The 23,507-nt window shown below is 40.7% G+C and overlaps 1 protein-coding gene across 3 annotated transcripts in view; it reads right to left on the reverse strand.

Annotated features, from left to right (window-relative positions):
- Nucleotides 1-23,507, reverse strand: part of furina (furin (paired basic amino acid cleaving enzyme) a) — a 69,441-nt gene that overhangs the window by 15,449 nt on the left and 30,485 nt on the right. For all 3 annotated transcript variants that reach the window (XM_047581362.1, XM_047581363.1, XM_047581364.1), the window contains exons 3-8: nt 18,423-18,521; nt 13,361-13,456; nt 11,281-11,409; nt 11,003-11,079; nt 5,243-5,331; nt 731-903 (exon numbers count right to left, since the gene is read on the reverse strand). In XM_047581362.1, the coding sequence (XP_047437318.1) occupies nt 731-903; nt 5,243-5,331; nt 11,003-11,079; nt 11,281-11,409; nt 13,361-13,456; nt 18,423-18,521 (663 nt within the window). The remainder of the gene's footprint in view (nt 1-730; nt 904-5,242; nt 5,332-11,002; nt 11,080-11,280; nt 11,410-13,360; nt 13,457-18,422; nt 18,522-23,507) is intronic.

Raw genomic sequence — 23,507 nt, forward strand, 5'->3', positions numbered from 1 at the left:
GAGAGTCTGGGGTGTGATCTCTATCCTTATTAATCCGTTGACTTGTTCATTTAACACATCTGACACAGTCCCATGGAGACACGTGCATGAAAACAAGAGCTGCTATTTACAACGGGACTGATGATACAACAGTGTGCTCCCCTTTTCATTAATATTCATTGCCTTTTTGTAAGATGCTGACAGACTTGTTTTGAAAACTCCAAAAATTACGCTCTATCTGCATATGCATACAGATAAGCATGTGTTTGGAAAATTTAGATTAGAAATGCTTGTCAAGTAATTTAAAGCTCCAGCAACTGTTTAATTGGAACTCTTACAAACAAACTTGATTTTCCTTCTTAAAGAAACCGCCCGCTGGCTAAGGAGGAGCTGGCAGTAAAATTAGTTCTCTTCAAATAATATTTAATATCGAAGAATACTAAAAACTTTCCATCGGTGCTATTTCTATGCATGTCCCAAACTGTCCCTCCCTGGTGGCTTTTAGAGGACATTCCTTTCCATTCATAATTGTCAGTGTCAAAAAACGCTTTGTTCTTCTCGCTTGTGTCCTCTCATGCTTGAACAGTTCAATTACTGACTGCTGAAAGGAAGCAACAAATAGGCAGTAAATAATTTCAGGCTCACACAGACCCCCCCCTCCTCACACACAAACACACACACACACACACACACACACACACACACACACACACACACACACACACACACACACACACACACACACACACACCTCTGTAACTCCACGCAGAAAGGCTTCTTTGGCGAGTTTGGCAGGTCCATCGACGGTCTTGCCGTCATCTTCCGGACCCCAGCTGGCGCTGTAGACGTCGATGTGTTGGGGGTTCAGACTGAGGGACTGGGCCTCCACCATGTCAGTCACCTCACCGTCCAGCATACGCACACCTGCAGCCATGATACCAAATGTAAATGAACACATGCACACATACAGACACACAGGACAAATGACAAAAAAGAAATATTTTCTTAGTACTTACGCACTGAAGGTAATTTGTGAGTTAACCTTTATAGGTGGTAAAAGGAATTTATTTTATTGTTTTATTATCTTTGATAAGGAGTGACTCCGTCTGCAGAGTCATGTGGTGGTTAAGTTTGTGGTTCATGGACAATGTTGATGTATATTAGCACATTTTACACTGAATATATGACCACGTACTTTAGATATTGACCTTTCAGTGAGTAGTGCCTCCCTAATGCTTGACTTTTCAAACACTGCAGTGTGACGGTACCTTTTCCCCACCGTTCAGTGGTAAATGCCAGAATCACAGCAGCCACTTTTGAATTATTGAAGAAGAACACCACTAGTACACTTTTAACATTTAAAAAAAACCCAAAACATTTCTATATCTCAGCCTATGGTTACATTAGCTGTTGTTTGTTTAACACATCTGAATGTCCAACAAAACTGTGAGCATTTGACTTGCACTGTGGTAAGGGATTTATTTATTTATTTTTTTTAAAAAAGGACTGGATCTGCAGCAACATTATTGATCCATTTTTTAAATGTATGAGTCCTATACTGTGAGAGTACATCGCTAAACTTGAATATTTGCCCTCAAAAAAGTACACTGAAGGATGAAGTGCTGCAGGTGACGACAACCTTGCGGAACGTTGTCTGCAGCTCAGTGTCATGGTGCTGTAGCTCCGGATATTCACCTGACAATATGTGGAACAAAGAAGTGCTACTGTGGCATCTTTTTTTGCATACTTACACATTTGTCTGCAATGCTGTACAACGCTAGTGTGTATTTGTGAAGCTCCTGCAGTGGTGCAGGGCATGATATTTGCTTTCTGTGCATCCACCGTGCATGTTATTAAGTCTCCCTCTATGTACATAAAATAGTATCTCTATTGAATATATGCAGTGTTTCAACTGGTTTCGAAAAAAAAGAAAAGAAGAAATGGAATGAGTTCAATTGCATTGTGGGCGAACTAACTCCTCAAGTGTGAAACAGACTTCTGAAACTGGGCATCATTAGTCTTCCTCTATGTTACTAGTGTAGTGGCCACAGGTTAAATTGGTGTAAACTGGATCAGATTTGCTGTCGTTTTAGGAGACGTGACCAACTCAGCCAGGCTTCAACTAAAGCTCATCTATGAGGTAAATTAAAAGTGATAGCTGATCGGCACCGTTCCAGAGGTAAACCATAAACATAGACATAATAATGAATGCTAGGTATACACAGAGTGAGATGCTTGTCACAACCAATTATTGCTGCCTCGAGTTCAGAAGCTTTTCTTGCAACAGAACTCTTTCTCTCTTGCAGCAACGCTCCTCCACAGAGAGGTCGTGGAAAAATCAAAGCCCCTTTAAAAAACAAACTAATTTCCCTCTTTGATGCATTGCAGGTCAGGTTCCTCCATGCTTCTCTATATAGGCTAGAGTAACTTTGCACTCACTCTTTGAAGTTCTCCAAAAGCATCGCACAGGCTCTGAGCTGTGCATGTTTCCATGGCAGCCTCCAGGTCTGTTAGAGGAGACTCAACTATCTCCAGCGCCAACATTATTATCCCAAAAACCAGACCGATACTACGAACTTGAATCTAGTTGTTTGTTTGAATGTTATCGGTTTCCACAATCAACTGCCTATGTGCGAGCCAATAACATTTTAGGTATTGTTCTTTGTTTCCTTCAAACCGTGCCAGATTTCTGACAAGATTTTTGGTAGTTGGAGCTGCTGACTTTCAAGTTTCAAAGCTGTGAAGCAAAAACTGCAAAATGTTCTTTTAATGGTACTTTAGCTGGAACTGAGTCCAACACGAGGATTAGTTTTATCCCGGACAAATGTATGAACACTTCAAGATCAAAGCCAGGAAATCTGTATTCTGAACTACTATTAGGATACTTCACAGGACAGTCGACTGGCTGAGTAATGAGCTACAGTTCTGCAGGTGGCATGGGGGCAGGTGATCCTGTGCAGGAAGTCACAACAGCTCCTACACCACTCTGTCTGCACTTTGCCTTTGTAGTCCATACTAACTGGCAGGCAGATTTCTGTAAGATCTGCCTGGTTTCTTTAAAATGCCTGTTTGGGCTCCTGCCTTGTGTTTCAGATGTTTTATAAAACACCATTTGTCAGGCTTCAAGCGGTTTAGAAGTACTGCAGGACTCGCACAGTCTGGTTTCTTTCATGTTTCTGTGCAGTGTACGCATCACTTCTCTGCGCCTCGCACCAGGAAAGCTTAATTTTCCAACCTGATACCTACAATAAAAACCTTATGCTTTTAAGGTTATAATTAAAAGATTAGTGGCACTAGAATTTTAGACCAAAGAAAGGAGAAGAAACATCCTTAAGAGCAGATATTTCTCACAGCCGCAACATGCCTCCTGCTCTAACTGCACCACATTTAGACAACTTGTTATGTTCGAGAAGCTGGATGCGCTGTAGTATATTCACACTTGCCAGCCAGAATAATTGACTTCAGGTTTTTTGACACTGTCTGATATAGTTCAAACTTTATCACACCTGAGAGTAGGCAGGAGGCTGTTAAAAGTAGCAGAGGTAATGAGATAGAGCATGCTCAGGAATAAATGAGCAGTTAAAAAGGCCTACACATCATTATGCTACATCCTGCTACACATCCTCCACAGTCGAACGAGGAATAAGCAATTACCATTACAAATCCTGTGCACTTTTACTGGCAATGTCGCCATTAACGACCAGTAACTTTCTTATGAACAGCCCATTTAATGTGGGAGAGAATTCAATAAAACAAAATGAAATAATCAAATTGTTTACAAAGGAAATGCTATATAAATCAACTTTGTTGAGATTTTAACATTAGAGAGCTACTTAAGAATCTATTGCAAAATTCGGCATAGAAACTATAAAAACTGTTCCCTTCATGTAAGTAGGAGCTCAACAACCCATCGGGGTGCAAATGCCTTTTCAGAACAAACAAATTAATATTTCATGGTATTTTAGCACACTCACGGCTTTTGTATCGTCTCATAAATGAGCAGATTCTGCAGTGTGATTACGTCTCTGACATAAAGCAAATGTTTTTAATCTTAACAGTTTATTCTTTAAATTATAATTCTTATAACTGTGCTGTTTATTTTGGTTCCTGACACCCACTGTTGGTGGTTTAATCTGATGATGCCAAAGTAACAAGGAAGCAGAAGGTAAATGCAGATACTCAGAAATTACGCAAGCTCTAACTTGAATAAATCTATCAGTACGTACCTGACTACTTGAGTAATTGTTTTATAGCTACCCACCACTTACTCATATATGTATAAATCATATGTTTATCTGATTTCCAAAATAAAAATGTGGCGGGAAAATGCAACCAGGGAAGGTGAGAAGTAGGAAATCCAGAAAACCTAGAAGTAAACCGAACGGGACAATAACTTGTTCTTCATTGACTGGAGTCACTTTCCAAATAAAAATGGGGGAAGATGTAACATGGCAACACTCTCCATGCACATAACAGTAGAGACAGGCATTGGGTGATGAAATTTCATTGGCTGCAGTGACACAATTTAAGTACGAGCACAAGTACAAGCGTGCTTCAAACACAGAGGACGTGTTCAAGTCCTGGTTGCGTCAATGGAAAAGTGCGAGGGCAGACATCACAGCAGGGTGTTGACTAGACCCTATCAAATATATAATATGACTATTCGACTTCAGACTGTCTGTTTGTAGCAGCAGCAGTTAAACTTTAGGGAGCATTTCATTTCTTCTGACTTAAAACACATAACCAGAGTCTGCAAACATAATGAGTTTTGGGTAGTAGGTACTTCTACGAACTGAATTTAAGAAATCATTTACTGATGTTGAGCTGCTGCTGACACAGTGAAAGAGGTGTCAAGTACACCACATTTTTGTGGGTGCTTTGGGCTGGAGAGACGCTGATAACTGTCAGTCAACAGGTAGAATGTTTGAACTTACAGCAGCCAACATATACATGAGCTGAGAACGTCAAACTTTACAGTATGTTAATGCAGAGTCAATAAAAGCACTGTGCCATTTCAGAAACTAAATGTCAGTACTGCTACTCCTTACAAAACCAATACACTTATAGCGCACCGGCAACCCACATAACTGCTGCAGTGATGTTCAAAAAGATTCAGTGGCATGCTGTGCCTGGGAAATGGACTGAAAATAACACAGGCCCTGAAGAATAAGTATTTCACATATTCTACCTGTGAAAAACGAAAATACCTGAGATGAAACTAAGGTTTGCCACTGTGAGATGAAATCAATCATCTGCACCGTACCTCCAATCTTTGCATCGTAGGCCACACCGACTCCACAGATCCCATTGTTGGCTACCGCTGCCACTTCTCCTGCACATCGTGTTCCATGCCTGAAGAGGAAGGAGAGTCAGAACGTCAGAGGAAGACTATGTATCCTTCTAAGTATCGTTCACCTAATAACATTTTACCGTATGTAGAGCCTGGGGTAGTGTATATATCGAACAAAGGTTGCGCTCGTAATAATGTCCTCAATCCTGCAGTGTGGTTGAGCTGAGGACTGGGAGAAAATAAACTTGTGCAGACAGGTTCTTGGCTCTGATGACTTAGAATGAATCTGAATTCCCATTATAAAAAAAAAATGAATGACTGGAGACCACAATGGATTATCTATGGCCTTCTAGATAACGTACTCTCTGCACACATGGGAGGAAATTGTGAATTAGTTTTGCCATTTTCACAATACATCTTCCATTAAGCCCGAGCCTCTGTAGTAAGATATAGCTCGAGGCACTGTACTGTAGAGGTCCAAAAGTCACCACTGAGGGTTGATGATCACATTGTGGTCAGGTGGATTCTCCAAGCCTGCCAGATGGATAAGTACACCTCATGACCTCCAAACTGTGGTGCAATCCCTGCTGAGTTGCAGCCATTTCTAGATAGGGACTCTGGATCCTGCGCAACACTGTGCTACATCATTAAACAACAGAGAGAGTGGAGCTTCACTACAGAGGCTTTCAACAAGGCACTCTGTTAACCAGCAAAACCACAAACCAAATAATTGAAACGTCACATCAGCAGTGAAAATCGTCCACTGACAAAATGGACCAAATTGAGGTCAGGTTTGAGGCAATTTAGACTGATTTATGGCCGGCTAAAAATGTCATTCTACGTATTATTAAAGGAAATTAAATGAATTCTTCATCCCGTGGATCGTGTTACTTGAAGAGCATTTTAAACTCTTCATGAAAAGAGAAGTCAGAGGTCACAGGAAGCACAGTCATTCCAATCTATTGCTACCAATTCAAATCATTCTTAAGACCTGTGAATTCATTAAAGGCGTGCGGATAATGACAGTGGGTGATAGTATTTTAATTCATTTGAGTCCCCAGAGTTCCCTTTAGAGACCGAGATGAGCTGAGAGGGTGAAGGTTAATGTGAGGACCGACACCACGCTCATAATGTGTCGCTGGACATCGGTGAGATGGAGACAGATGCTAGGCTATATAACATGCTGAGAAGAGACCGACTGCAGGATAATAAAACCATCTTTATAAGCACAAAAGTAAACACGAAGAAATGTCATCTGGATGATTTTCCACAGAACGTTATCTCTAAATTCCTGGAAGAGCTAGCCTGTTGACTTTGGAGCCTTGGGTTCTACAGCATCCGTGTTTGTGATGTAAGTGGTGATAAGGAGCAGCTCAGGTGTCTACGATCGGATGCCAGGCATGCACAGGCCCATCCATGTTCAGCTATACCTTTGTTTTTTTTTTCCCAAACCTCTTGCGACACATTCACTCGAGTTACTTACAGAGTCAACGGATTCATGGGATACAAATGCTGTGACAGAAGTGCCGCACTTGGCTTCAGAACATGATTACACAAGACCCAGTTCTATTGAATTACTTGCATAATCAGGTATTTGGGAGTCATTTTCCTGTAAGTGATACAACGGACACGGGAAAACAACATTTGACTGCTCCCACTCACAGCTGAGGTCGGTAAGAATGTCAGGGAGAATGCATCTGTGGGTCAAATACTTGGCCTGTGAAAGCGGTTTGCTCTCTTGTATTTATTCAACATGACTTACGGGGTCTCTAATAATGCTCCAAGCACAACAGCTCTGTGTGAATCCAATCAACCATGTTTGGTCCATAACATTATTTTCAAGGTCTTTCAAAAACACTGCATTGGTTTAAATAATTCAAATAAAACATAGTCTAGCACATTAAATAAATGTTAAAGGTTTTAATATTTTGTAGCCCAAATCCCATTAGAAACAATGACTCTGTGCGTCCATCTGTCAAAAGGATGACCAGTCATAAGGACGGGCCTCAAGCAGATACAAGTCCTCCGACTGCAAGAGCAAGATGCAGCAGTATGAATGAATACTGGTTCGCTGATTGTCTTCATCATTGTCATTTTAAGGTCCTGACACCACTGAAATCACATGGCACCACACTTGGATTGAACCTTAGGCTCAGGGTTTAGAAAGGAGGCTAGTGTGCAAGAGATCATCACATGAAGTGCTCCAGTGAAACTACGAGACAAACTCACTATGAGACATTGTCTGCAGGAACAAAGAGGTGTCTGTCACGATAAGTGCAGCAGTACTCAGTTGTTAACACGTCAGATTATTTATCTCTGTCCCAGATTCCCTGACACACTGACAAACTCACTCAACTACTAATTAAAAACTGTTTTAATTATCAAGTGCACAAAATATAAATATCTATTTTCATGCTATAAAACTAAAAATGCTTGCGCTCTAAAATATTTTAACTTGTTATTGTGTTTCTAATGCTACAGTAAATGCTTACACTGAAATAAAACAGTGACATTGTTTGTAACTGTCGGTAATTATTTAAAACTGTTTTACTTAGAGACTCATGTCTAGACATGCAGAGCTTCAGTACAAACAAAGACCCACCAGTCAAATTTAGATGCAGACAGACAAAAACAGTCTCAGTGACGCAACAGTCCACTGATCGAGACCACTTTACCAACATTACGCAAACCTTCTGACTGATGGGACACACCTACATTGCTCACAGCTTCAGCTTTCATCTGAAATAATGACAGCAGTTACTGTATTCCACATGTGCTTTTAATGTAAAGCACTTTCAAACCTTCACGTATTATTCAGCAAAATCTTAACTGAAGACTGACTTAATTCTTGGAAATATATATATATATATTAAAAAAAAACATCAAAACACTTTTGTTATCTGACACAATAACTCGGCCTCTTGCATCATACATAATGATGATAATAGAAGATTATGATGAACGAAGTGCAATTTCAATAAAGACTTGTTTCCATTACAGCGAGTACAACCCCATGGCAGGCTGCAGGCACGGAAACTAACTCAGGTTACAGCAACTACTTTTGGCAGCCGGCCAGAACCCAACAACATGATCGGTATTCATTCCTCCAGCTGAAAGGACCAACATCAGTGTAGAAGACATAAACAGGCTCTCTCGCTGAAGACTTGCTAAAGAGATGTGCTATTGTTGTAAGGATGTGTCCAAACTGTGTCTGTGAAATAAGAGCAAAGTCGTAAGGAAAGCTATTCACTGCAGAACTTTAAGGAAATGAATGTGACCAGTAATACTTAATTCGGTTCCTATGGTGTACGGTACGTACAAATTAGTCACTTATAACTTTAAATAAGACTAAAGGGAAAAGAAATATGAAATACAAAATTCTTGCACAATTATTAAATTATAAGCATCAGAACTCCATTAACACATTCAGACTGAAATAAGTACTTGTCCAACATTGCATTGATTCCTTCTTATTTTTAGGTTTCAGTCATTAGAACCAGAATTCTTCATTGATTTGTTTATTTATTTTATTATCCTGCATTAGCTTAATTACATTGTGCGGAAAAAGACACCTTGAAGTTGTTGAGGCTGTGGATAGTGACATTTGCTGTTCATTAGTCTCTGGGCTGTGCTGAACCTGAAGGTAAATCTGAACAATTGTTTTGCTCGACTCGTTCTCAAGTCTGTTAATGGTTCTGCCAGTTTACTAATGAGCTGGCTTACAGGACAAAGGGTCTGTGATGTGTATAGTGCACAGAGAAAAGGTGAATGTGGAGTAAATACCCAGAGAGAGATTAATGCATGGTTGGGTAGTATTAATCAGCTTGCTGCTATAAGTACTGTTAAATATGTCCTTTCATTCATTGCTTTGTGCTGAGTATTTCTGAATTCCCATATGTAATCATTTGGCACTGTTCTGCATGTTTATTGCACGTGATGAATACAGTGATTGGGGCTGTCGTGGTTCAGATTACAAGAGGGGAACTTACACTAAATTAGGAAGAAATGAACAGTATTTCAGCAATAGACTCTGTGCTCGTTTAGTTGGGTTTAATCCAGAAAATGCCCATTTGGAAACCACCCTGATCAGAGTCAGAGAAAACCCTGGCAGGAGTAACATCTAGCTCACATGCTCTTTTAGATAAACATAGCGAATGTGAATGGGCGAATGGTCTTCACTGCTGCCCCGTATGCTGGAGAAGAAAGACAGCTTTATGGAGGTGAACAGAGTTGGGCTTTCTGCAGGGAACAGACACTTACAGTCTCACTCAAACCTTACGCAGTTTCGTGCCCGCCCACAGGTTATTTACACATGAATCTGCACAAACTACACTGTAAAGCAATGGAAACAGACAAACATTCCCACACTCTCAAGCGCACAGACGTACAGATATGCCGCCTCCAATCGGTCCAGTCGCAAGAAAGTCACGGAGAGCTGGGTGGCAACAGATAAGGGCCGAGGTGAGCGAGGGTTGGAAAAAGTGCAGCCAAAAAGGAGGAAACATCAATAGTGAGTGTCTTAGCTGGGATCTGGGCCACTATGAGCTGCTAGAAGCGCTTAAGCGTGCCTTGGCATAGATTGTGGATATGCTTAGCTGCACTAGAGGGATGTTCTCCCACAGAAATTGTCCAGAAATTCCACGTTTTAGTGATTTGTTGATGGTGGTAAATACATTTCCTGGCACTGGCAGAGAATCTCGAAACCCCCCAGCTTGACTCAATTAGAAAGCAGCGGCACACTGTTTGCGCTGTTTCCATGTTTATCAAAACTTTTGGTTCTGTGCCACAAACCCATAAATTCTATTTTTAGTATGACAACAATTACAGCTTCTACAATGAGCCTCCATCCCCTCTACAACAAAGCCTTTAAGGCGCTGATGCAGCATTAGCATAGTTACACTGTGTTTAGGCCTTTCTGTTGCTCTTACTGTATCTCTCTGGCTGCCATACTGATAGTACCCACTCTAGACTGCTGTCTCTGCTGGGGATGTTTGATTTTCATCAATGCCTAACTATAATCATCTCTGTCCATCACCCGCAATCATGGTGAGTCTCAATTTAAAACAAAAAAAACAAAACAAAACCCAGAAACAGCTGATTACAGCAAACAAATTCAGAATGGAGGCAGGCAGCAAGAATGACCGAAGACAAGCAGGGGCCCTCCCGGGCCAAGAGATTTGCCGTTTCATTAATGCAGATGAACTTAATTCAATTAATTCCCTGCAAGACATCCCTGTGGTGGTAAACAGCTCCTAATACCATCTGAGGAAGCCACTGCAATAAAGCAGTTTTCTTCACGCGCTACATATGAGCATTTAAACTATTTACTCAGGCTATAGAGATGTCCTGGTGGCACCCGTGTGGCTTATTAGGCCAAAAAAAAAAAAAATCCAAAAACTGTGATAGAGGCATAATTCAAATTAGGAGCTAATGGCCCATTTTGTGAAGTAAACATGCCAGACAATTCAGAAGTCTTCCAGACTAAACAAACTCAAATAAGCTTTTATTGGATTTGTTCTTATAATTGGTGCTGTTAGACAACAGTGAATGTGAACGGTCATAATCCTATTTGCATGTTGGTTATCAGCTATTAAACAGCAAGGCAGACAAATTAATTTACCAGCGCAAGTTTATCCTGACATGTCACCGACACAGCCAGCATTTACAGAGACGTGAGTGGGACGGCCAAAAGACAAAGAGTGGAATTAAACAGTTGTCTGCGTAGACTTGTACCTGTTGTCATTAAGCTGTGTGTATCGCGGCTGAGGATCTGAGTCACCATCATTCACATCATAGCTGGCATTTGGGTCCTTTAAAGAGACAGACAAATTGTTAGTCAGGTTTCTCTCAATTTGGAGATTCAGATCAGTTTATAATTACTACCCATTATTCAGGCAATAATAAGAAGAAAGAGGTCTACACAGAAATAGCTATTAAAAATCCATCCAGACACCTTTTATTTCAAAACCTGCTCCCTTCGTTCTGTTCAGTCATGAGGGAGTTATACTCACGTAGTTCTGCATCAGGTCGGGATGGTTCTTCTCTATTCCGTCATCCAAGATGGACACCACCACGCCTTTGCCCGTGTAGCCCAACTGCCACGCAGCTTTGGCATTCAAGTCGCGGTGGTTGCTGTTGTACTGCGGATGAAGAAATCAAATGAATTAGATGGAATTTAATTATCTGAGAGACATCTGCGTGCTGACAAGAACGAGCCTGTGGGTAGATCTGGAAGGGCTTAGTTTTAAAAGAATGAAGACGTTTAGACAAAGTCTTAGGTTTTGACTGATGCATCCACTTCTATTGAATTTCATTCATTCTTCCACAGAGATATATTTCCCAATAAGCGGCAGACAGTATTGCAAGCACCAGTGCCTCGTTTATATTTATTTAATTTATTATTGATACCAAGCAAAGTAAAGGTGAATATGATGTCACACAGTAATCATTCTGTGCGCTTTTTGATAGGCTCTTGACATTCAGTTTGACCTTTGGTCAATACCCATGTCTGGTTTTCAACTACTTCAAAGCTCTTCTCTTCAAAGTGCACCGTTAAAACATAATGTGTCTGATGTACCACTCGCTGCATTTTCCTCTAATATTTCAGGCTCTACTGAGTGTAGTTTATCAGACAGGATTAGTTCTGTTCCTCAACCTTGTAACGTCATTGACACTTAAAACATCAAAAAGAAAATCAATTAAAGCTGAAAGTTGTGATCTGCAATGCTGATTCACACTGAAAAGGGCCTTTTGCATCTGACACACTGTGTGCATAATAAATCTAAGACGCATGTTCAAGGTTTCATTTTGCATATTGCTCATCAAGGAAGTCCCTTTCCCTAAAGTCATCTTTCCTTCAGAACCCTAAAGTATTGCGCATATGCAGAGGTAGAGAGCTCTGCTATGAGACTTAACCATGTTATTAATTATTATTAATCGAGAAAATTGAAGATTCTTTGTAAGAGGCAGCAGATGCTGACCATTAGCATCTGTCCATCAAGGACACCCTGCTACCAGACCCACCCACAGGCTCCTCTGACCACGCACGTTCACTTTTAACGACGCTCAGACCTATTTAGTGTGAGCGACAGATTACAGCAACCTGACCACCTTTGTTATATATTTGCTTTTCTAATAATAAATAACTATAACCATTTATTTCATTCTGGTATTATGTGACTTGTCAAAAATAAATAGTCCCACCTTAAAAGACTCTAAGCCAAATGCAAACAAATACGAAAATGAGTGTGACATTTACTATGAACACAACTCATGAAAATTAGAAATTGTAGTCCTAACATATATATGTATATATATTTTTTACGTGTTACTCAGTGTTAAACAAGTTATGTGAACATGGCAGAACACAACCAGGAACAGTGATACAACCCAGCAGCAGTCATTTGCTTGTCAAAGTGGCACTTATAACTCCAACACACAGACGAACACAGTCTATCAAAGCACAGCCATTTTGAACAACCATCGATGCAAGTCTGCTTTGCATCACCATGAATCTCCCTCTGCCTGAAGCAACCTCAGAGTAATTGAAGGAAGACCGGAGCTGAACAGAAAAATCTCAGGAGTTGTCACTGCGGCTTTTAGCGGGGCCGATGTATCAGTGACATTCCTCCAGTCACACGTGAAGATCAATCAGCTAAAAACAAGAGTACTTCAAGATGAATCACCCCTGCCTTTCTCTGCTTTCTCTCTTTGTTGCCGTGCTGTTTATAGATTGAAGGAAACCATCAATTTCTAAAAGCCATTCAAAATTCAAAGGCGTTCTGTGAATACAGGCATGCTATTGTTTGTAAAACAGAATCCTTCACGCAAAGTGACCCAGACATGTGCTGCTTTTCCTGCAAACAAGACAGGCGACAGACATTCCACACAAAGATGGTATGCTGAATTCATACAGCTTGTCTTTTTACCCAGAGGACATCACAGCCCCAAATTTAATTATCTGTATTGACTGCGGGCAGATAAAAAGCTCTACCCGGCTGCAGCGATGAATTATGCCCCGCACACACACACACACACACACACACAGCCTTCGGTTCAGTGAAGTTTCTGTTCAGCGCCGCTCATACTTACCAGGTACCACTGGTCTTTGAACTTGGGATCTAAAGGCTCTACATAGACATCCCTCTTTTTTCTCCGCTTCGACACTTGTTGTTCTGCCCAAGACACCTGAATAAACACAGACATGTAAAGAGTTTAGTGATGCAAACAAAAACGATGAGGTCATGCTCTGAAAAGGAAAATACTTAAGCCGCAAACATTAATCCTCGCACAACTCAACAAAGCAGTACAAGTAATGATTATGCGCTGGCCACGAGTGTCACCATGTCAAATGAATTAATACAGATCCCAATTCTCAGCGGGATGACAGCAGACAGGGTGAGATTAGAGGCACAGGGGCATCGTGGACTCCTCGCTAATGAGACTTGCTGATGAATTCCAGAGCTGCCTGAAACTAATTAAAATCTCTGGCTGGTGTAAAACAGAATGCACCAGGACTTATTATGCTTATGGGTACACCTCAACATATATGTAGGCTGATAGCATCAAAACAGAGGTACAATTTTAGCACAAGAACACAACAGCAGCACCGTCTGCAGCAGACTTTCATAATGTGGGAGCTCCTGCAGAAAATGTTGACAGAAGCAGACTGCTCACAGGGAAAATAAACCTGCCTCGTACTGCCTCTGCAGAGTTGTGTTCACCATATAGCAAAACGCTTGACGAGAACAAAAAAAAAAAAAAAAAGAAAGATGTTGGAGATGGAAGACAGAGAACTGCCTGCTGCAAGGACGGAGCACCTGATGTGAAGGACAACTAAATCAAAGTGCAGCTCTCCCTCTCTCTCTCTGCCTCCACCGATCACTAGAGACACAAGAGGAAAGGAGGAACAAAGCAGTGAAGGTCATACTAAGCGCCGAACTGAAGCAATGCCAATCCTACACCACCAAAAATGTCATAATTGAATAGTTCAAAGAGTGGTTTGTGTGTGAGCCCAATCACGCTAAGTGGAGGAGATGCTTCTACCTGAATTCATCCGATTCCTACAGGGAGGATCAGGTCAGCCCCGTGAGGTGACACAGGCAGGTTACGCAATGACTGTTGACTGTTTATTAAGGAGTCATACAATTAAGAGGCCTCATACATTAAAGAAGCCACTGGCAAAAATAGCTGAATGTCACCTAACGATTTCTGCTAAGTTTCATACAACTGGCTACCAACTTTCACTATGTACTTGGACGAGAAGAAATAACTGACAACCTGTCTGCACTTGTAACCTGGAGATCATCGTAGACATCAACAAACATTGTGAATCTGACAGTCTCCTTAGTGTACAAGCTCAAAAAACAAAACAAAACAAAGAAAAGAACCCTGAAAGAATATGTCTAAAGTAACAGAAACTGGAACAATAAACTTTTTCTTTGTGCCGATGTTGTCAGCCTCTCGACATTTTGTTTTGGGAAAAGAAATCTTATCTACCACACACAGGAAAAATACATGTGATCTCCTGCCTTTTCATTTTATTCTAGTAAAGTCCATTTCATATCTCGAGTTTCTGAAACATTACTGCTGTCTAATTATTGAGAAAGGGTATGGGACAGAAAAAATGGTTTAGACACAGAAAGACAGCAATAATTTCATATTATACTCTTTAGAGAAAAGCTCAGTTCAGAGAGAAATGGTCTTTACAGTCAGAGGAACCAAGACCTTTTCTCATCAGACGATGTATGTGATTTCCCCAGTTTCATTTCCCCCACTTGTTTTTCAGTCACACCTAAAATCTTGGTTTCGCACTTACGTTGGGTTGGTCTTTGTTGCGTGACCTTTTTATGATGATTCTGTTCAACCCTGTCAAGATTCTTAAGAAAAAGGATGCAACGTTTGTCAGCTGGTGCGACAAAAAAAGGCCCCAGATTCTTTACTGCACCCATGTCTCTAATGGAGCTACCACTGCATCAGATCCCATTATCACTGCAGGGTGCGCTGCAACTCTGCAACTGCAAGTCCCTCAGTGCCATTGCACCCACATGCATAATGATTACATGTAAATATGTTATGAGATTGTTTATGGCTTTACTGACAATGTGACACCATCCATTCCTACATGACCTGTAGACTGTAAGGAAGGCTGTACCGATAGCAATATTTATTATTCACTAAGGTGTCACTGTAAACAATCATATAAAATATTCAATGAGTCACTACTTTTAACTTTCGCATTAAGGACACTGGGTTAGACTTTAACACACTCCTCAAACTAAGTAGAGGGGTGACTTGTCAATCATGGCTCCTTCAGAGCAAATATGCAGATCACCTTCAGTACAGTAGCTACAATTTCTATTCAACTACAGGCATCTCACTGACAACAGTTATTTTCTAATTTTCACCGCCTGTCATCTTAATGTCACACAGAGTTCTTGGAACAGTCCATCAAGACCCAGCAAACGTGGGATTTTCCACTAATTCATGTATTCAAAAGGTCTGTATTTAGTCCTAAGGAAACTATGGTACAAATGAGTGGCCTAGGTACGGTCAAACTATACATGTTTGATGCATGCCAATGATTTGACCCTTTTCAAATACATCAACATCTTTTCCATGACCACAGGATGTGGATTTCCACCTGGTTTAAGAAATGAGAAGTTACTCACTGCATCCGTTGGGATTAAATAGCTTGTTGACAGCTGAAAGATAATCGCTCATGCAGTAATTATCCAACAGGAGGCTCGTACCTATCTGCTTAGTTAAATTCTGGTGGAGACTTTTTTTTTTGATGGGGGACCAGGCAGTGTTTGTTCCTGATGGCACCTTACAGTGTTTACAAAGTATTTAATATATGCCAGAGCCAAAACTCAAAGTAAAGAGGAGGAAGAAACAGTGGACGCTATATCTTTCAGCGCATGTTGAGTATATTTCCTACTTTTGGCAGTTCATTCTTTTCCAATTTCTATTTTGCAATTTTCATGTCAAGAGTCTTTTGAAATGATTTAATAGTCTGTGACAGAACAAAAAGTATCGCAGAAGTTGAAGAACAGCATTCTCATCTTGAACAGACTTTGAAAATGAAAAACCGTGTCTATCTTACGTGCCCAGACCGATCCAAAGCAGAACTAATGCACACAACAGAACACAAACAGACTGCTTTGGCTCATGTTTAGGTGGAGAGTTGTATATGTCCAACAAATCAAATCCCCACCCTACCTGCCTAGCGCTCCCACTGCTTTGTCCTTCTTCATTACACAAACATTACATCCTCCCTCCAAAGCCAAATGGAAGCCTCAAATATAGCATCATTACCACAAAGGACTATGGTACCAGCTGGAATACAGATCAGTAATAATGTCATTTATCTCTGTGGTAAAGCTTGTTTTAATGTTACTGCAGCTGTAACTCTGGCCATAGTGATAGAAACAGGCTTAATAAAAGGTTTAGCCACAGTCAGACAGCTGCCCAGTGCAATACTGTGTCTGCCTATACTATTCAATGAACCAAACAAAGACACCAAAGCTAAGTAAACTGGCTACAACAACAAACAAAAGAAACAAGAGAATGAAGCAGTGAACAGTAGAAGGCATGGAGGTAGGAGATAGAACCGAGCTTTAAATCTTCAATAGACCCATTAACGGGACTCTGTCGTCACTCTATGAGATCTGGCAGAGGTCCAGGTGCCTTTGTCAGTAATTAGACTCTCTTCAAAGAGAGTTTACCGAGTCTTTTGTTTGGGCTTCATCTCTGCTTAAAACCTGCAGACACTCTCTGCAAGGTTTAAAATTCCTCCATTATGCTTATGGGTACACCTTAACATTCCATTTCAGAAATATAGCATGGCTGACACTAATGTGATTTAAATTAGCATTAATCTGCTTGCTTAAAAGCTTTGACAGGGATGTTAATTGCAGCAGTTGCAGCAATGTATTGATGTTAATATGGGGGAGAGAGAGAGAGAGAGAGCTGAGGGGATTGGTAAAACTCATAAGTTGGTACGGAGTGTGCAAAGCTCTTTTGATTAAATAAACAAGTGAATAAAACAAATTATGGTAAATTGGTGACAGGCTGACCTGACCCTTCCTTTAGAGATCTGAAACTGTAGCGCTCCATTTTCTCTGAGGTGCTGTGGGAAAAAAAGAATTCAACAACAGGAAATGGAGCAGCAGTGTTAAAGGAAATCCCAAAGAGGGATGTTTGTGCCATACATGACACAAAATCACCTCCCGCAGACGTTTTTCTAGAACCCAGCACGCACCTGTGCTGTGCAGATGCACAGATACCTCGAGCAGGTTTAATCAGCTGTTTTAAGGCATCTGGTCAGTTTGGATGGTTCTGTAGATGTTCTTGCATAGATTTATATGGATGTATATCTAGATGGTTGTTAACTTCCCTTGATTTGACTTCTACAATTTATATTTGACTCCAGTTTTGTTCATCTCAGGTACATTTATTTCAGACTGTCATTAGTTATCAAATGGACTAAAAAGACTACCCTACTTTTTGCTTTTATGTTTTTTTATATTAACAAAAGTATCTTTTTTTATATTCTTTATGAAAGAAGCTTCTATAATAAATACTTAGACAGATACTTTCTCTGCTGCTCACTGTCTTGTATCCACACATCATGAATGTTAATTTACCTCTTTCCTTTGTCCTTCCCAGTAGGGATAGGACACGGACTCATTTTCACACTAACCTCAAACATTCTCTTGAAACAGCCGGAAAATAGAGAATTGGGAATTTTCAAATTAGATCAGTCAAGGAGGAAGAATTAGGTCTATGGAGTATCTGGGGAGCATCCACAGAGAAGAACCAGCTCACATTAAAGCACTCGGGTAAAAGTAAAAGATCTTCGTGGACGTTGTGGCTCAGCTGAAACAGCCGTTAAAAAAAGAAAAGTGACAAAAATGAGGACTAATGGTTTGATCCTTCGTCCTGTTGCTGTCAGCGTATGTACCCTTTTTTGTTTTTCCAAATGCTGAATAAGTAAAAGGACTGAGGTTGTTCCTCTCAGCTACGCTGATGGTGACACCATAAACACCAGTGACAAACAACACAACAAATCCTGCGGCAATCCCCACACCTCACACACGCAACCTGCTGAAACATCAACAAAGACGTGTAGCCGCTAAAGTAAACCTCTTACCTTGGGGTCTTTTAGTAGACGCACATGTGTCCCTCTGTGATCCGACAGCGATCTCTTCGCCACGGTGCGATGCCGGAAGTGATAATAATCACCAAATACCTATAAAGACAAAGAGATATAATCAGTTCTCAAATTACAAGTGATTCATTTTCATTCGAATGTGTAGGTGATTATTTTAAGAATAATTTCAATGACTGTCACTTTCCCACTGTAACATGGCTCTTCTTTACTCTTTACCCTTAATTGGTAAAGTGAACTAAGTAATAATCTTTGCTGGATTTTTTTCCCCTCAGATTTTTTTCGGGCCAGAGACTCAACAAAGAGCCTCACTGTATTTTAAAAGTCTGTCTCTTTTCCATGGAGGCCAAGGTTGTTCATCGTAGCCTTACAGTCTGGAGCTGCAACTACCTAAATCATTGAGATGTCATTATCCAGGTAGCAATTTAACGATTAGTCTCGGACTTAATGAGTTAACAGCAAACTGTTGTACTTCTCTCTGCATTTGCCAGGCCTAGTAAGGCTAACTGGCTGCTTCTAATCAGTAAAACAAGATGTTTACTTGGCTGTACCTAATTCCATATTTAGTTCGCCAAGCTTAGCTTACCCCCGCAACAACCCCATCCTGCTCATGGTACCACCATCTCGACTCACACATTACCCTGTGGGAAATCTTACACATGGCCCATAATCCACTGTGCTCAATCAGATAACACAGTATAATTGAGGTTATTAATACTGAGCAGTGACACACTTAACTTTACTTTGTTGTCTGAACAAATGAAAAACACCTTTCCACAGAGCAGTTCCATATGGAAGACATCTTGACAGTAAGAAGGATAATATAAAAAATCTGACAGAGAATCCCATTTAATAATTCATTAATAACTGAAATTGTTTATCCATGAAGAGATTAAATATTCCTTTTGTCAAGCTTTCAACTCAGTGTCAGGGAGTTTATCAGTTCTTTCCTTATCTTTGGGGTGTTCAAATAGACATGGATCAAACCTGACAATGAATATTTCTTTTAATTTGGAGCCTGGCAGCCAACTAGTCACACCTGTTTGGATGCAGTCTGTAACAAAAGCTCCATATGGTCTGAATTGCCAATTAATGGTGCCACTAAAGAGAAAATGAGTGAATGCTGTGAGGGTCATAATCAAACTACTAATGAACAAAGGTTTAGGATGTCTGGAGAGTACATAATCATGAGCATATTCTGTATGAAGACTTGGTACAAATAAATGTAGAAACATTCACAAAGTTTTGTCATCAGACAGGGACATTTTGTGTAGAGTGTGGACGTCAAGCTAAGGTTCTGCAGCGTGGACTGCAACATTCCTTTACTTAAAGGAGGCGCAACTCCGTCCCCCTACCTCCTCTGCTCCCATTTAATCACAGTAACCAGGCCGATCACAGCCAGCCCCACACAAAAAGCCCCAAAACACAAAGTCAGTGGACAATAGGGAGGCAATAACCAAGAGGGAAGACACACTTTACAGTGATATTCGGCTCAAAGGTGGAACTGCCAGGACGACAAGCCTGTGTGTGTGTGTTAAAGAACAAGGACCAAGAAAAAGGCTGCATATAAAAGAGGATAAAAAAAAATCAACATCCAAAGGCATTAGCTGTGCCGACCTTCTGTTTTTCTGAATAAGAGCAGAATAAAAGCAGGTAACAGGTCCATTGTGTTAGCCCAGATAAGAGCCCGGGAGGCTGGACACTGATCAAAGACTTGGGCGGAGAGTGGCAGAGTCCATTAAACACCCTTAAATAACACCAACACCAGTGAAAAGATACACTTAAAACAGTTTGCACGGCCGGCCAATTAATCCATTTGCTTATGGATAGCTTATCTTAGTTCAAAACGGTTAAAACAAAAACTGCCAAGTGAATTACTAGGTCATGGTGTGGATCTGACAATAATATCCCATAGACACACATGCCAGGTAGGTGTATAGTGACAAAGGTATTGGTGATGGATTTATTTAATAGTTTACTTTTCCATCTCTTGTGTGAACTGTTCATTAAACTACACGGTGCTGCAAAACTGCAAGAGTCCGCATTGTGGGATGCATAAAAAGATTTTTTATTTTGTCTTGTTTTCTGAGAAATTTGATGTTGAAAGTCGGTGCATAAAACGGGAAGCCATTTACTAGGAGCAAAAGAGACTAATGAGGCAAAAGGTGACAGTTTCATATTTATATTTACTCTTATCTTAATTTTGAATTAAGATAAGATCTAAGACAAAAAAAACCCTTGCATATATATATATAGATGCACACAAATGCCCCTACATGGACAAGGTTCACCTCCCCTTAAAAACAGCTCAACTGTTACAAACGTATGCGCGCACACACACAGTCAGCTCACTCAACACAATAAAGCCCATTGCAGGCCCGCTAAATGTCTTCCCTGCAGCACAATCATCATCTGGCAATCAGCAACAACACTTAAGAGCTTATGTTTTCGACAATGTAATCTCAAGACCACATTGTTTCTGTGGGGTTTAACTGCTTTCCACTGGGGGAAAAATGCCATTTACAACAAAGACATTTAAATGGAAAAATGATGTGGAAACAGACAGATCAGGTCGTGTGAGTGACCATTAGCGATGCGATAAAGCGGAGCGGACTGTTCACAGGCTCGGTGCTCTCCGAGTGGTCCGTAACAGGAGCGAGGCATTAATCCATCACCCTCATTAAAATGCACGGTAACAGGCATTGGAAAATGACTGTCTGCCGGTTTGTTTGCATGTTTGCTCCATCTCCGCCTGCCAAATTTACCTTGTGGGAAAGCACTTATCAGGAGTTGTCTCATCTCCAGCGACCATTGACACAGTTATGTTTTACAAAGAGCCGAACAACGTCTGGAGACAAATTGGGGAAGAGGCTTGGGGCTGCGATAAAGAGATAGGAAACGGTTTTCCATATGGAGTCGTAAACATGAAGCCTGTGGGTTTTGGAAATTCAATGTGAGGAGGCCATCACCGCAATTTAGCTACGGCCATGACACGTTTCCACTCAGTTTTGACTCCGTCTGATTTAAGGCCAGGGCATTATCATATTTCACTTGTAAATCAGCGAGTTGAGATAAATTGAAAAAATGAGACTTACACAGGATAAAGCCTCCTAAAATAGCTCAGGAACTTGTTTATATAATGAGGCTGGAATCTAATTACTCATCGCGGTGAGCGGTTCGGACAGGGGCACAGACCGCCACAGTGGCAGCTGGACGTAACAAGCGCTTTCTTTTAAAACATGGCAGAGCCACCCGGGTTGCACACCTGGAAGCGGCTTTGAACAGCTGGTCTGCCTTTCTGCTAAACTGCACTTGGTCCTCACATGCTCTCTCCTTATTGTTACCGCCTTAATTGTTTGTCTTACACCAATCGTTTTGTTGTACTCATTAACCTTTACTTTTATTTGGCACCTGTGATATGTATGTACCGGAGAAGCTTAACTTGTTTTAGCTTCTCAGTAACCATTTTGACTTTGATTTAAGCAAGCGCAGTATGACTTGTATGACAATTGTTGGGTTGCAGAGATGAGGGTACTTAAGGGAGAAGTGTTGACTGGTGTGCGGAGAAGGCATCGAACTCCAGTTGGAACAAACATTAGTTTCATGAAGCCGTATAAGGGAAAATCTAGGTACCTTATTTATCAACATGTCGCAACGCTCAACAAGATACCGACCCGTTCCTCCAGCGTGTTTAGAGAGTAAATACAGATTCTTGGCACAGTCTACTGCATTTCTCAATTATTCTGACAAAGTTAGATAAGTACATCTAATGGTGTTGACAAAAACAAGGGTATTAAACAAAATGGTGAAATATGGGACATCTGAGTAGGATGGACAGGAACAACGAGGCAGTAACAACTAGTAACTGCTCCAAAGCTAAACATTGTGTTAAGAATTTGTCCAGAGAGCCTCAGTTCAAGCCCTGAAGATGTGGACGACATGCAGCGTTCTACGGTCGATCGTGGGTTAAAGTGCAGAACAGCCACGGCCTGCTCCTTTGGGGATTGTTAACCTTGTGGGGTCTCTCCGGTCACTGGAAAAGTACTCGACTGATGCTGTTGTTTGTTACTGAGGCCTTGGGCTACACGTTTGATGAAACCAAACACTGCATATGCTTTTGTATCAAATGTTATACATTAAAAATGTACACAAGAACTCAGAAAACCTATTTGCCAGGCACATTTAAGAACAGGAGAGCTGATGTTCTTTTAAAGAACAACGGTGGCCGTCTAAAATCTCGGCACTTTATGAAGGTTCTTGTTAATAAAATACCAAAGAAACCAGGAAGAAAGCAGATGTGAAAGCAGATTCTTCAGTTCAGGCAATGGAAAGCGCAAACTTGATCATTCAGGCCATGCAGTAGAAAATAGGTCAACCCAAAGGAAGCAGTACTGAGATGTGTGAGGTATATTGTGGGATTCACACATTTACACAGCTGCTACACTGTGAGTCATATCTGATATAAGTAGGTTTCTTGCCATTTGTCGACTTGCAAAATTTCAAAAAAAAAAAAAAAAAACCTGTGGAAAACCTGTTGAAAACACTGACACAGCTTTAATGTGGTCGGACGTCCTACATTGATGCAAGATTGGCAAACCCCGTGACGTTTTTACTACTTATTAACTTGTGAGTACACATTAATTGTCCACGTTGTACCATACTAACACAAATACTGAAAGCAGTGTTCAAATTAAAGACCGCTTACATTTATCATTGCTTACATTTACGAGAAGTTTGACATCTCGATGTAAGAATAATAAAATAAACAAAATAATAAAGTGATTGATTGATTGCTTCCCTGCTTGCTCATAAACACATACAAATAATTTACTGTATGCTTCTTCCCTTGAGTCTCTGCATTAGTAAATGAAGGACAAAGCAACTAATCGCTACAGCACACCTCATCTTGTCTTTATGGAGAGGATGTAAAACTTTACAGCGTCATGGCAGAACTGCTGCGGGACTGTTAGCTCGCGGGTCGATGGAGCTCTTCTCACATGACTACATTTTCGCAGCGTCTTTAAAGAGCTACAAGGGTACAGAGAAGAACAAGACAACACCGACACA

This window comes from Mugil cephalus, chromosome 3, assembly GCF_022458985.1.
Source record: "Mugil cephalus isolate CIBA_MC_2020 chromosome 3, CIBA_Mcephalus_1.1, whole genome shotgun sequence".
Classification (NCBI taxonomy): Eukaryota; Metazoa; Chordata; class Actinopteri; order Mugiliformes; family Mugilidae; genus Mugil; species Mugil cephalus.